This window comes from Rattus norvegicus, chromosome 9 (genome assembly GCF_036323735.1).
Source record: "Rattus norvegicus strain BN/NHsdMcwi chromosome 9, GRCr8, whole genome shotgun sequence".
Taxonomy (NCBI): Eukaryota; Metazoa; Chordata; class Mammalia; order Rodentia; family Muridae; genus Rattus; species Rattus norvegicus.
Genome location: NC_086027.1, coordinates 118,632,505 through 118,646,849, shown reverse-complemented (window position 1 = coordinate 118,646,849; position 14,345 = coordinate 118,632,505). Strand labels below are relative to the sequence as shown.

The 14,345-nt window shown below is 46.0% G+C and overlaps 1 protein-coding gene across 3 annotated transcripts in view; it reads left to right on the top strand.

Annotated features, from left to right (window-relative positions):
* The window catches only part of Emilin2 (elastin microfibril interfacer 2), a 59,776-nt gene that overhangs the window by 20,238 nt on the left and 25,193 nt on the right, over positions 1-14,345 (top strand). For all 3 annotated transcript variants that reach the window (XM_039084817.2, XM_017596881.3, XM_039084818.2), the window contains one exon: positions 12,081-12,256. In XM_039084817.2, the coding sequence (XP_038940745.1) occupies positions 12,081-12,256 (176 nt within the window). The remainder of the gene's footprint in view (positions 1-12,080; positions 12,257-14,345) is intronic.

Here is a 14,345-nt window from a genome sequence, read left to right as displayed (position 1 = left end):
TGCTGGAGGTTGCCATCTCCCTGTGACTCCTCACAGCATCATCCCTCTGTATACGTATCCTGTTTTAATCCCCTTTTAATGATTATGAGTCACTATTGTTGTGACCTCACCTTAACTTGGTCTTGGGTTGCTACAGGTCCTTTTACCAAGTAAGGTCACCTTCTGAGGTGCTGGGATTGAGGACTCAAATGTCCTGGGGGTGGGGCATGATTTAGGTTCACACCGTCACAGATGTGAACTTGAGTTTGAGCTTCATTGTGCAACTGAAGGGAGGTTGTCAGAGATGCGCTTCCAAATGCCCATCTGGCAGCATGCACAGGATCAGTTTGCCTTTGGGAGTCTGGGTAGCAGTTGGAGATGCAGGGAGATGGACTCTTAGGAGACTGGCCTCTGTCTGTGCCAGGACTTACTCATGAGTAGTGGGAGAAATGTCCAAGTTAGAATGTGCTGGGGGTGGTGGTACATGCCTATGATCTGAGGGCTTGGGAAACAGAGATGGGGACTGACACATAATTTGAGACCATCTTCATCTGCATAGTGAATTCTAGGTGGGTTAGTGCCACATAGTGAGACCCCCACTCCACTCCTACTGTCCTGAGAAAATGAATGAATTAGAATGTGAAGGGCTGAGGCCAAGCTATTCTGAACATTTACTGACACACTGGCTGGCCCTTTGTTAAGGGTCTTAAGAGGAAGGACCTATGTGTTGCAAGGGAGGGAGCAGCTTTGCGATGATGTCATGGTTATAGCTTGATTTTTATTTGTGAATGTGTTGCACAGTGTCTCACTATGAAGTCCAGGCTGATCAAGAACTCTTGATCCCATGTCTACACCCTGTAATGGGTGTGCATTACAGCACTGGGCTTCCAACACCATTTTTAGCACAAGACACTTGTGCCTGTTCTCTCTGCTCATCACTGGAGAGCTGGGGCTTCACCCCATCATGTGATCAACTGAATCTATTATTATGGAAGGAACCTGTATTTTAAATTTTATAGCAAGCATGTTTACTTACACACCAAATCTGCTGTTCAGAAGTTCTGTCAGTTATTATCTTGTGCTTTCCATATCTGGGAGAGAGGAGAGGGGTAAATACAAGTCTCAGTTTATGTTTGTAGTGACTGAGAATTGTCCTGGTTGCTCTGACACAGCTGACCTTTGGTGAAGTTGGAACAGGTACAGGTCTGATGTTTTAGGTGATAGATTTGTTTGTTTCTTGTGGTGGCTCAAAGAAAGACATTGAGTGGGCCTGGGGACCCTAAAGGGGTGGATGAGAGGCAGAGTGTGCATTTCCCTTTTCTTGTTAAGACTCATAGGAACTGGGTTTGGCTTTCAATTCTCAGGTATAGTGTTAATTTGAACAGCTTCATGGTTAGTTGGGCCTCCTGTGTTCTTGGTGGTTCTCAGAACCACACTGGATGGGTTGGCCTAGAAATGGGTCCCCCATACCTTCAGAGTCTCTCATAAAACTCTAGTCCTGTGAGTCCACACTAGAGTGATGGCTTTGAAGATAAGAACACCAATGACGCACAACATATAGAAGTCCTTGGACTTCAATGTAACCCTGCAGTGAATCTTGGGGAAAGTGTTCTTATTTTTCCATGGGTCCTCTCTATCTCCTGTGCCATAAGAGCCTGTACAATTGTGTGTGTGTGTGTGTGTGTGTGTGTGTGTGTGTGTGTGTGTGTGTGTGTGTAGGTCTGTGTGCCCATGTGTGCACATGAGCATGGTACACAGACATGTTGTGGCCAAAGGTAGCTATAGATCATTGAAAATTATTATTCTATTGTTTTCCACCTCTTTTTTTAAAATATAGAGTCATCCATTGAACTTGACTGAATAGACAGGCCAGCAGTTCTCAGAAATCCCCATGTCTCTGGTTTCATAGCACCAGGATTAAAGGTGAATGCTACAACACCAGATTTTTAGTACAGGTGCTGAAGATCTGAGCTCTGGTCCTTCACTCTCGCATGTCAAGTACTTTACTGACTCAACTCTCTCCCCAGACCCAATTCTTTCTTTATCTGGGTGAGCAGTGCTACTTGTTATATATTTAGAACCTGGTGTGGAGGTTGGGCTGTGACAGCATTCTTCCACAGAGAAAGCCTGCTCTCCTAGCAGAGTGCGGGTGAGTGATAATGACTTCATACCACTGAGTTATTCACGGACTCTGAGGCTGCAAGAGGTGCAAACTTCTTACTTCTGATGCTCTTACCCTTCCTCCCACTGTGATCATAGGTTAGAAAACACAGTGTCCCCATGTCTCAGATGATGATGATTTTAAGGTGAGAATTAATTGGTACAACAGAAGAACCTCCTCTTACACCCACACAGACGCTTCTTCTAGTTTTCTGTCTGTTTCTGAGTGATTACAGCCTCGCTGTGGGCGTGGTCAAATAAAGGCTTGCCACAGTCCAGAGGCTTCGTTGAAAGGCCTGGAGTTGATTAGAGGCTGGATGGCACAGTCAAATCTTGTACAGCATCCACCACTCCAAAGTAGTTTTGAGAACGTGGATGGGGGGTGCATATAGATGGGGGTGCATTGAGTTTTGAAGTGGGAGGGACGGAGGTTGCAAAGTCATGGACCACCTCAGTTTCATGAAGGAGAGCTGTGGAATTATGGTGATTTTTGTAGGCGCATCCAGGAAATTAAAAAAAAAAGTGATTAAAATAGAGTTCTTAGACTGGATGACTTAGTGAAAGTACCTGCCATCGAGGCTGGCAGAGAGTCTGGTGCCCAGACCCTACATGGTGGGGAGAACCGACTTGTGCAAGTTGTCCTTTTACCTGCATATGTACATTGTAGTGCGCACACACACACACACACACACACTCAGATTCTTTTTCTGAGTAGACAGTCTGGCTCACAGATCCAGCAGATGTTCTCATGGTCCACACTGTGGGAACACAAGGATGAGTTCATTAGGGAGTGACTGGGAGCTGGCTTCTCTGTGATTCTGCCGCTAGGAATGTGGAAACAGGGTAGAGGTATGAGGACTGAAGCAGTATGTATTGGAGGAACAGCCTACAGCAGAGATGGGCCTCCCATAGAGAGCTGTTATTTAAAAACATGTGATCTGCCTCGGGCTCAGACTCCCTTTTCTTTCCCAATGCCCAGTGACTTGATTTGGGAATGTATTTCTCAGAGCTAAGAATGTAGCCTCGTTGGAACACAGCCTTAAGCTATAGTTCATGGGCTGGATGCGGCCAGCACCAGATAACCTCGCCTGAGTTACTCAGAAGGCAGGTCCCATGCTTGAGCAAATCCAATGATAACAGCTCCATTATCTGCTACAACTGAGTTGGGGCAGGCTTGACACCGAGCCACGGTCGGTCGTTTTCTTTAATCCTTCCTTTAGGAATGAAGATTGTTGCCAACCCCCCAGGATAATTATAAATTGCGGGGGGGAACCTACTCATTACTCTGTATGATCAGGGGAAATGCTGAGTGGGTTTTAAAACCTAACTTGCCCCTAAGTGCATGAGGAAATTAATTCAAGAGGAAATAAAAAAAAAAAGCCATCAATTTATAATCCTGCTTCCTTCTCCCAGCAATAGTATCTTCATTCCAAGAACAAGAATGCCTTTTCTAGAAGGGCATTTTCATTCTGAACACATTGCTTTGATCTAGAATCTGTTATTGTAACACAGATACAAAACTCTCTTGTAATCTGACTTTAATCAAGACTCGTGAACCTGATGTTTAGATTCATATAGACGTTTCGTATTTCAAAAAAAATTATATCTCATGGCCGAATCATTCTGGCTTGTTAAAGTTCAGGTGACTTTTCCTAAAGAGCCGAGCTACATGTTTGGCATTTCTTTGCTTCTATGTCAGGTTCTCCATGCAGTGATCCAATTAAAAATGCAGCAGAAAGAGATGAAAAGTTTGATTTTGAGTTTGTGTTTTAAGCCGTAAGGAGGACCTTGGCTTGGAATGCAGCCATGAGAGGGAGCTATGATCAGAGCCCATCCCTAGATCAGATCCATCTTTAGAGATGGCCATGATGTAAAATGACTATTTTGACTTTTGATCAGACACGAGATTCAAGCGGGGAATGTTTTGAAATTTCAAGATTTCAGTATTGAAATCACTTCCAACTCCATGGCCCTCGCTGCCTGACTGCATTTGCTTTTGGCAGAGGGTCAGCAAACAGAAAAAGCTCATTTATTTACTCATTCACTGACCGAGAAGAAAAACCCCACAAAAATAAGAAAAGCATGTCTGTGGTTCCTAGAAAAACAGTCTGCCATCTTGTCAGTGTCTCAACTTCGTTTTAGACTTATTTATTTATTATAGACAAGTCCACTGCAGCTGTCCTCAGACACACCAGAAGAAGGCATCAGATCCCATTACAGATGGCTGTGAGACACCACGTGGTCACTGGGATTTAAACCCAGGACCTCTGGAAGAGCAGTCCATACTCCCAACCACTGAGCCATCTCTCCAGCCCTCATCCAGCCCTCCAGTTTCTCAAGGAGACCAAGTCTGTAGAAGAGAATCGCTTGCTAAAAAAGGGAAGGAAACTCAGACACGCCCTGCAACATGGGAAGAACCCAGAGGGTGTGACAAAAAGGCTGGATAAAAAGACAAGTGCTTTAAGGGTGTGTGCGTGAGACAGTGAGTTCACAGAGGAAGTGATGACCAGGGCCACAGAGTGGGGGCTGGGGGTGTCAGGGAGTTCGTGTTTGATGACTACAGGGTTTCCGTTTGGGAAGTTCGGGAGATGGACACCATGCAGACCCACAGACTCACTCCAATAATAATGGTCATGATGGGCTGGGTGAGGTCAGAGGTGGAGCATTTGTTAGGATACACTGTGCTCTGGGTTTGAACCCATAGGGCTAATAAATACATAGATACATAAGTCAATGTTAAGGCGCTAAATTTGATGTTCTGTGTATTTTAGTGCAATTTTACTTTGAAGAAAAAAAAATCGCGGGCTGGGATGCGGCTCAGCTGGTCAGCTGGTAGTACTGGCTTAGCACACACAAACACCTGAGTTCAATTCCCTGGTACCACTTACGGTTAGGTGTGGTGGTGTACGCTTGTGCTCTCAACGCTGTGAAGGTGAGAATGGAGGATGAACGGTCACGCTCAGCGTGACCGAGTTGAGTTGAGGTCAAAGGGGAGAAAGTGACTTGGTAGCACATGGATTTCTTTCCTTGGATGGTCTGGGATGAATCATTCTGTACAGTTGCTTTCTCCATCCTCCTAGGTTGACTAGCCATCAGGACTTGCACATGCCAAATTAAGCCAGAAAAGTTGGCTTCGGGTTGTGGCAGGCCAGAGAGTAGAAGGCAAAGAATTTACTAGAAAGTGTATTCTCTGGAGAAGTCCCAGGCTGAAGTGTGTCCCTATCGGGGTGCTGGGCTTTGGATCCGTTCTGTGTTTTAGTAAATAGAATATAGTTAAATGCCAAATGCAGGGTTAGGAGCCTTGGCTATTGGTCCACTGTGTGGATGGTCCCTTTACAGCAGTCAGGGGTCCCTTCCAGGAAGCCGTGAACTCTATGTGGTGTGTTGTACAAGCTGTCTGTTCCCCTTTGCTGGGCTCAGAAAGGATGGTTTAATAGAGTTCAGAAATCAAGGTCTACCATATGAGCCCCTGCAGCTTCCTGAACAATGTTGTTTGTCTTCTGCAGCAAACTCTGGTCAGATTTTCTGTGGTCACATTTATGCTGTTATGTACTTGGAATGTGGCCATTGGAATTAAATGATTAATTTTATTTAATGTAAATTTATATAGTGTGTGTGACTAGTGAGCACCTTGGACAAAACAGCTCTTGGGTCATCCCCAGGTGTGGGGCTCCTATAGTTTATCTTGAACCTAGGACCATACAGTCTAGTTTAGTTCTGAGAAGACTGAAGAATTCACAGCTGCTTAGATCAGAGGAAAAAGTTTTCTTCTTAAAATATTAGATCACACAAACTTTGGCAAATACAGTACTTTTGTTTTATTAACCAACTATTAATCTAATTAATGATTAATGGCTGAATTCCTGTAATAGGACATGCTGTATTTAGTAATGATGTTTTAGACAGTGTGGTATAATTCAGCCTTAAAAAGAAATGCTCTTGCTGGGTCATGGTGGTGCACACTTTTGATGCCAGTACTTGGGAGGCAGAGGCTACCTGAAGCTCTGAGTTCAAGGCCAGCCTGGTTTACAGCATAAATTCCAGGATGGCCAGGGCTACAAAGAGAAACCCTGTCTTGAACAACAAACAAGCAAACAAACAAAAACAGGTTTTAGGCTGGGGTATAGCTCAGTGGTGGACTGCCTGCCTATTGTATCGGTGAAGTCACAAAAAGCCAGGAGGAACTAGAAATGCCCCTCAAAGCAAAGGAAGCCGGACTGAGAAGAACCCTGTGTAACAGCTATGAGACATTCTGGAGAAATGAGGGAGAAAATAAATACCAGAGACCCTTGGGGAGGAAGGTAGGAAGGGTAAGTAGTCAGGGTCTTTTAGGGTAGCAGAACTGCATTAGAACCCCTGCAGTGGTGGCTCCAAGACACTGTGTTTGTCCCAACCCTCATACGCATGGCACCAAGCATGAACCGCAGTGTGGTCTGTGGGCTGGCGTCATCGTGGTGTGTGTATATGCGGATTCTTTGACAGAAACAAATGTCAGTCTCAGCTGTAGACAGGGCTCCTCCACACCTACAGGGTGCTGACATGATCCCAACTGGGAGAGACTAGGAGGGGAGCTAGGCTGTGATCTGAGTCAGCCTGTACTCTCTGCCTTGACTGACCCCTGTCTGTTTCCTTGGTGTGTCTGCCCTACACTGGGGACATTAGCTAACTGTCTCAGGCAGCAGCTAGTGAGCTCCTCCCGTGTGTGAGCACCCTAGGGCAGAGAGGCTCTAGGCTCTAAGGAGGTGGGTGGGTTCCCCGAAGTTCCTATCTGCTTGAGGAGTTCTGAAATGTGCATGAGGTAAGGCCTTGACTACTTTTGGTATGGCACTTGGGAAGAACGGGGCCTTCAAGCCAGGAAGAGCTGTCACTAAGCCACACCCCTGGAAGTTTGTTAAAGTTAGTGGTAGGATTTTTTTCTTTTTCTGCAGTGCCCTGTGTGATTAGGGCTCCTGGAAATCGTAGTGGATCCTCCCAAACCTCTGAAGTCCCTTAGACTGGTGCTATGTTAGCGAGAACTCCATTTTAGCTGGGGTTTATGGGGCTTGGCTAATCCTGTACCCTCAGAGGTTCCTCACACAGACCTAGGGACCCTCTAGCAAGGCCCAGGTCACCCCAGGGGCCTGTCACTTAACACAGGGAGAAATTCCTGAGCTTTCCCAAGTCCAGAGGCAGCTTCCCAATCTTTCCCAGCTGTTGCTGCTGGCAGAAACGATCTCTTCCTCACCTTGAGATGCTGTCAGGACCCAACCTGAAGGGCACAAAAGATCCCTGCTGATTTGGGCCGGATGGGCAGCAGATGGTGCAGTCAGAGCAGGGTGGGAACTCAGGCGACTTGGCTGTGGGATGAGCTGGCTGCAGCTACACCCCTCCTTACAGTGACAGCACTTTGGAAGAGCAGGTCCTTCCTCACCCTCCGGCTCCTGGTTCAGGGTTAAGAAAAGGCTCCAGTGGGGTGGGTGGGACGCAGCCTAGCACACTGTTTTCTTCCCAGGGACACGGTCTGTTCTGCTGGGTGCAGCCTTATCTGAAAGGTTTCCTGCAGGCTGTCATCTACTGGCAGATCCGTAAGCAAACACATTTTCACATTCCACTTTAATGCTCCAAGGAGCGGAGTTTCTCTGAGGTTACGCATTCCTCTAGCGTGATGCTCTCCTCAAGTCTGCAGGATATGCAGGGAAATTGTCCCTCTGTGGACAGGGATTCCATGGGTCGGGGTGGGAGGGAGCCCAAGGCTGGTGTCACCTGAGCCAAAGCAGATGTTCAAGCACAAGTCTGCTGTTCAGGGAGGCCAGATACTCCCTCCCACAGGATTTGGGGCTTTCTGGAGCATCTCCAGGTGGGGTGCTGCTTTGAACTGAGGGAAACTGCCAGAGAGTGGCTGGCTCTTATTGCATGCTGGGAGGGTGTGTTACAGAAGAACCCTGACGTTTCCATCCCAACCACTTGAGAATGAACTTGGGTAACTCACCTTACCTGCAAGCTTCTGTTCTCTCGTTGTGACAAGCAGGCAAAAATACAGAGCAGAGCCAACATGATTGTCTTCTTTGTCTTTTTTTTCTGGAGCTGAGGACCAAACCCAGGGCCTTGCGCTTGCTAGGCAAGTGCTCTACCACTGAGTTAAATCCCCAACCCCATCGATTGTCTTTTAATGTTTAAAATTATAGTTATGTGTGTGAATGTGTATGCATGAGTATGTATAGGTGTGTGTGAGTCAGCATGTGTAAGAGTGTATGACTCTGAACGGCCACATGTAAGAGTCTGTATGTGTCTGTAGGTGTGTGTGTGTGTGAAAGTGTGTATGTGTGTATGAATGTGCGAGTATGAATGCATGTGAGAATTTATGAGAGCATGAATATGAATGTGTATGTATGTATGCATGTGAGAGTGTGTGCACGTGTGAATGTACGTGTGAGTGTATCTGAGTGTGTATGATGTGTGCCTGTGTGTGGTTCTGTAGTATGTGTAAGCGTGTCTGCATGTGTGAGTGCAGGTGTGTGTGACTGTGGTGAATTTTGGTGTATATGTCAGTGCGCATATGTGCATGTTAGCGTATGGGTATGTTTGAGTGTATGTCTGAATGAGTATGTGTGTGCATATGTGTTCGTGTGTGTATGTGTTGGTGTGTGAGAGCATGAATGTATATATGTATAGGATGATGTCATACAGGTGAAGGCAGGTACAAGATAGAACAAGGCCTGTCATTGGACAAGAAGGATGGCGGGAGAAAAGTTCGAGGGAAGAGGAGGAGATGGGAACAGAAGGAGGCAGGAGAGAGGAAGCCACTGAGAGAACATGGATACTGATGTCAAGATTCCACTCTGTTCCTTTGCAGGTTGTTATGAATGTTCTTAAGGGATGGACGTGTATCCCTCTGTGTGTCTAGGTGGGCAATTGTATCTTATCAATCAGATCAGAGGTTATTGTGTTGTGTGTTCTTTTATGTAGTGATTTAAGTTTAAGAGAGTATGTGGTGGCTAGAGACGCTGGGTCGCCGCGGAGTTGGGACGTGTGTTTCTGGCATGGTGAAACCTGCCTTGGGAACTAGATAGGTAGAAAGATTGCTGCCAGGCTCAGAGAGAAGCCATTGGCAGTGTGATAGGGGATGGAGCAGAGCTTTGCTGATTGAGATGAAGATATCTTGGGGCACTGTGGTGGCAGATCTAGTGCGGGGTAAAAGAAAGCCATTTTTCATAATTTTACAGCAACATATATGTGCACATACGTGTGTGTATGTGCATATGTGTGTTGTGTGCATGTGTGCATGTGGATATGAGGAAGAATTGCCTCTTTTCTTCCACCATGTGGATCCCTGAGGTAAAACTCACATCAGGCTCAGTGGTAAGGACCTTTAATAACTGAACCATCTCACTGGCCTGATCAGTGACAGTCTGAACAGTCTTCCCACTCTGAGCTCTTTACCCCTCATGATCATCCTTGCTTTTCCCTTCACTTATTGGGGTTCCTCTTTGGTTTTCTTTGGGAAGCTCAGCTCAGGAACATCTCAAAGTTTGCACACTCAGGGTCTACCCCAGGTCCATTTCAGAAGCTCCTCTGCAATGCAGGTTCTGACACTGGAGATGAGAACTGCTGCCCTAGGGACAGCTAAGTGGGAACTTTCCAGGAATTCCGCAGTGGGGAAAGCCTTCATGGAGGGCTCAGGGTTGTACTTTGTGAAAAACTGCTCCCTGTAGGAATTCCTGATGTTCCCAGGAGCATAACTTTGAGTGCACAGCTCCAAAGCTGGAACTTGGCCTGGAGTTGCCTGGTTGACTGAGCCCCACAACCACAGGACATCTCCGTGTTTGTTCCGAGAGTCCCCCTTGAGCAGCACACCGAAACCCCAAGGAAGTGATGCGAAACCCATTTCTCTCTGGAAGTTGGCTCACAGAGAAGTCCAGCTGCTGGCCTAGTGTGGAGAGAGAGAAAGTGAGAGGATCGAGAGGAGATGGCTCGAGGCCAGAAGCTGGAAGTTGGGTTGAGTGTAGGAAGGCTGTCCTGTGTGGCTGGGCTTTTGTCTGTGCTGTGAGCAGAGGTTTGGCTGAACTCCTTGTCTCTGGACCTCTCCGTAAGCTGCTGCTGGATTGTTAATGTCCCAGGCCCAGCCACAGGATTTTACAGCTCCCTCTTTATTTGTTTATTTATTTATTCGTGTTTATCAAATCAAATTGCAGGTCCATGCTAGTCAAGGGGGGGGCTCTACAACTGATATACACTGCCACTCTTGGCACATGAGCTGTGAACACGGTTTCAGTCAGCTTTAAGGAGGGAAGGTTTGCTTTGACTCAAGGTTTCAAAGGTTGGTGTTAATACTTGGCAGGCTCTGTTGCCTTGGGGCCTGAGTTGAGGCAGCAGATCATGATGGACCATGTGAAAGGCTAAGGTTTTAATGTCCCCTTCAAGGGCACACTCCCAGTGACCTAACTTCCTCCCACTAGGTCCCGTCTCCTCAACATTCTAACACAGGCTGGCAATCCCACCTTGGTCACATGGGCCTTGGGGGAGATTCATCTAAGTTATAGCAGCTTCCAAGCTGCTCTTGGAGGTATGGGTCAAGACACCTTTAGAAAAAGGCCTGAGTGCCCCTTCCAATGCTCCATAGGGAAAAAGGGACGGAGGTGACTGTGGGGACTTACGGCAGGCAGGGCTTCAGGGATGTTTCCTGAAAACACAAAGCAAAACAGTCCAGAGTTGCACAGGAAAAGTATCACCGGAAAAAGCTGTGAATTGCAAAATGGAAAGGTCAGGTGAGGTAGAAACTCATTTTGATATTTGGTTGGTGCCTGTGTTGAACAGATATTGTTGGGGATTGAGTGTTCCCCTGGATGTAATATATGGGAAAACAGATCTGATGGCACTCAGGAGGCTGAGGCAGGAGGATTGCAAGTTGGGGGACCACTTTTGGCTACATAGCAAGGCCCTATCCAAAAAACCAAACAAACCAACCAACCAAGAGTTACCCAGCAAACCGAAATAAAACAAGAGCAGGGAGGGATGTGACCTATGGAACTCAATGTTTGATGGGAGCGGCAGAAGGATTTATTCTGACTGACGGCTTCTGAGTCCCGGTCCATGGCTGCATGGATCCACGCTCTTGAACAGAGTATATTAGCAGTGAGAGCATATGATACAGGGTGGTTGGGTGTAGCAGAAGGTGATTAATGCTACTCCAATCGCCCTGGTGGCTGCAACTCATTCCTGCATTCCTCCCCACCCATCCCAGTGTTCTGGGTTCCCAAATGAAACACACACATACACACACAGCCTTAAATTTTAATATGCCTTAAACTCAATGGCTGGACTACTCCAAAACCTCCACGAGGCTGACACCTCCCCTCCAATATTCCTGAGTTACTACTTACATATTCCGTCTTTGCTATCCCTAGACTCAATGGAGGGGGTGGCCTGGGTCATTCTTCCCTGGCTCTTAGATGTTGGTTGTCTCTCTGTCCTGTGCTTCCCCCGGCATGGCGGTTCTGAATCCTCTTCCTCTCTCACTTCCCTTGCCTGTGAATCCTAAAGTCCCACCTCTGTCTCCCTGCCCAACCATTGGCCTCCGGCAACTTTATTTACCAATCAGAACCAACTGGGGACAGGGACCCTCAAAGCTTATAAGTGATTCTCATGCAATTTGTGGTGGTGGTGGTGGGGACCTCAATTAACATAATACAAGTGTCAGATCAAATCCACAACAGTTGGGCAGGAAGCAGGGAGTGCATGGAGAGAAATAGTCAGGGATTGTATAGTTCCAGGAGGCTGTCTCCTCCAGCTAGGCCCCCCCTCAGGCCTTCAGAACCTTCCACAATAGTGCTACCATTTAGAAACAAAGTATTTATAGCAGAACCTGTGCAGGGTATTTCACATTGTAACAAGGGTCAGCACCTGAGGATTAGAGAGTCTCTTAATAACTAACTAAAGTGAGACTTTGTTTTCTCTGTCTTCAGGTATAGGGTAAACTTCAGACCCAGATTTGTCACTAGGTACAAGATAGTGACACAGTTGGAATGGAGATGCTGTCCAGGCTTTAGAGGAGCAGACTGCCAAGAAGGTCCCAAAGACGCCATGAAGACTCCCCGGACTCCACCAGTTCGACCAAGAAACAACCTGAAGAAAGCCACAGGTGCTGTCTCCTCGGTACCCTGCTGAGTGTGGTCACATTTGATGTTCCTGGTGTTGGTACAAACGACAGGGTCTCTAATGGATGACTAAGAAAATACTCATGTGGAGGGAATGTTACCTGAAGAGGCAGGAGTGGTTGGGTGACCCATATTTCCTTGCAAGTATATTGCCTCATTGGGCTACTTGTAGGTTAGCCAGGAGTGGTGGTCCACATCTGGGAGGCAGAGGCTGGAGAATCACTGAGGACCTGATGCCAGCCTGGGCTACGTAATAAATAAGTCAACGAATGGATAACATATGAAAAAAGAGACTGGTTCCTTCTCTGGATGAGCTGTGTGCAGAGCCGAGCCCGAGTCAGAATTCTCGCATGCTCTCACCTTTGCTCTTAGGTGTAAGATGGACAGGGTGAACTTCTACAGGCCACTTCTGTCCTTAGTATTTTGCCCTTCAATCAACTTTATTTCCCCTCGTCTTAATTTCAGTGAAATGCAGACCAACTTATTCTGTGAAGTTAAACATTAAATTGGTTTGGTTTTTATTTTCCCATGAGGTACTTCAAGCTTTGAAACTTGTAGTGAGTTGAAATATTTTGTAAAACATATTGTTAAATAAATTTTATTACCAAAGCAACGCACACACATTAGTGAATGTTTGTAAAGCACAGGAAAGAAGTATATATTTTACTTTAAAATAGTAAAATTTCAGACATTGAATGTGTTTAAGACACATTTCTGTAGGAAATGTGTAGTAGGGGCCTGTTGAATCCCAGAATATTTTTAGGTTCAAGTTTTATTTTATCAAAGTTTAAACATATATGTAGCTTCACAAATCAGTCTGTTTAATGAGGAGTAGTGGGAAAGACACGGTGGTCCTTTTCACCTTCTGCATCAGAGGTAGTTTACCATGAACACAGGAACACTTTTTGTTTTCCTTCCTGGGCTGGGGATTGAACCCAGGGCCTTGTTCATGGTAGGCAGATGCTCTACACTTGAGCTGCATCTTCAGCTCATTTGAGTACTGGCTGAGTCTAGGACTTTGCCTCATATCTGTTGTCTTCTCATTATGGACGGTGAAGACCTAACTGTCCACTCACAACAGTGTTTCCAGTTTTTATGGCGATTGCTGTTTGCTGGATACATTGTAGCATTTATAGCCATGCCCTGTAGTGCACTATGAATTCATTAGAGTTGGTAATTATATATGTTTTTCCTTTGGTTGGTTTTTAATGCTTTAATCCCTATTTCAACTGAAACTCATCTCTGGTTATCTTTATGGCCCCTCATCCAGGCACAGCACAGCATTTGCTTAAAGAAATTCCTCTGGGAATCTTCTCAGCCATCCAAAACTAGTCATCCTCCCTCAGTCACTCTGAGGTGTGACCTTCCTTTCTTAGTTAGAATCTGTTTCCTCAATCTGTTCCTTTGTCTCACTTGAATGCAACCTCTGGCTGCTGCTTTTTCATTTCTTTCTTTTTATTTCCTTTCAGATAAGGTCTCATGTAGTCCAGGCTAGCCTCAGACTTGCTATGTAGCTAATAACCTTGAACTTCTGATCCTCCCAAGTGTTTACAGGTATAAGCTACCAAGCATGGTTCATGAGGTTTTAGAACTAAAGCTTTGTGCTTGCAAGGCAAGCAGTCTACCATCGAGTTCTACATTCCAGCCCCCTCTAGGACGTTGATGAAAAGATTATGTAGGAAACGAGCTTTTGCTTTGCACGTGTGTGTGTGTGTGTGTGTGTGTGTTTGTGTGTGCGCATGCGTGTATATGTGTAAGACATTGCTCAGTTTTTCTGTAGGTTTTAATACTGCTGTTGCCAAGTTTAAATCATTTCATTCCAATGTTTATATGCTTTAGGGCTGGTCTTTTTCTTCACCTCCCCTCCTGCCCCTTATTGCCTTACAAGACAGGGATCTCACAAGACAAGGAAGAGAATGCTTATTGTCTAGCCTTTTATCAGAAGACAAAGCACACTTACAATCCCAACACATGGAAGGCAACAGCAGGAGAACTGGAAGTTTGAGACCAGTGTGGTTTAACACAGTGAGGTCCTGTCTTGAGAACAAATGCTTGCATTCTGCTTTCTGCATA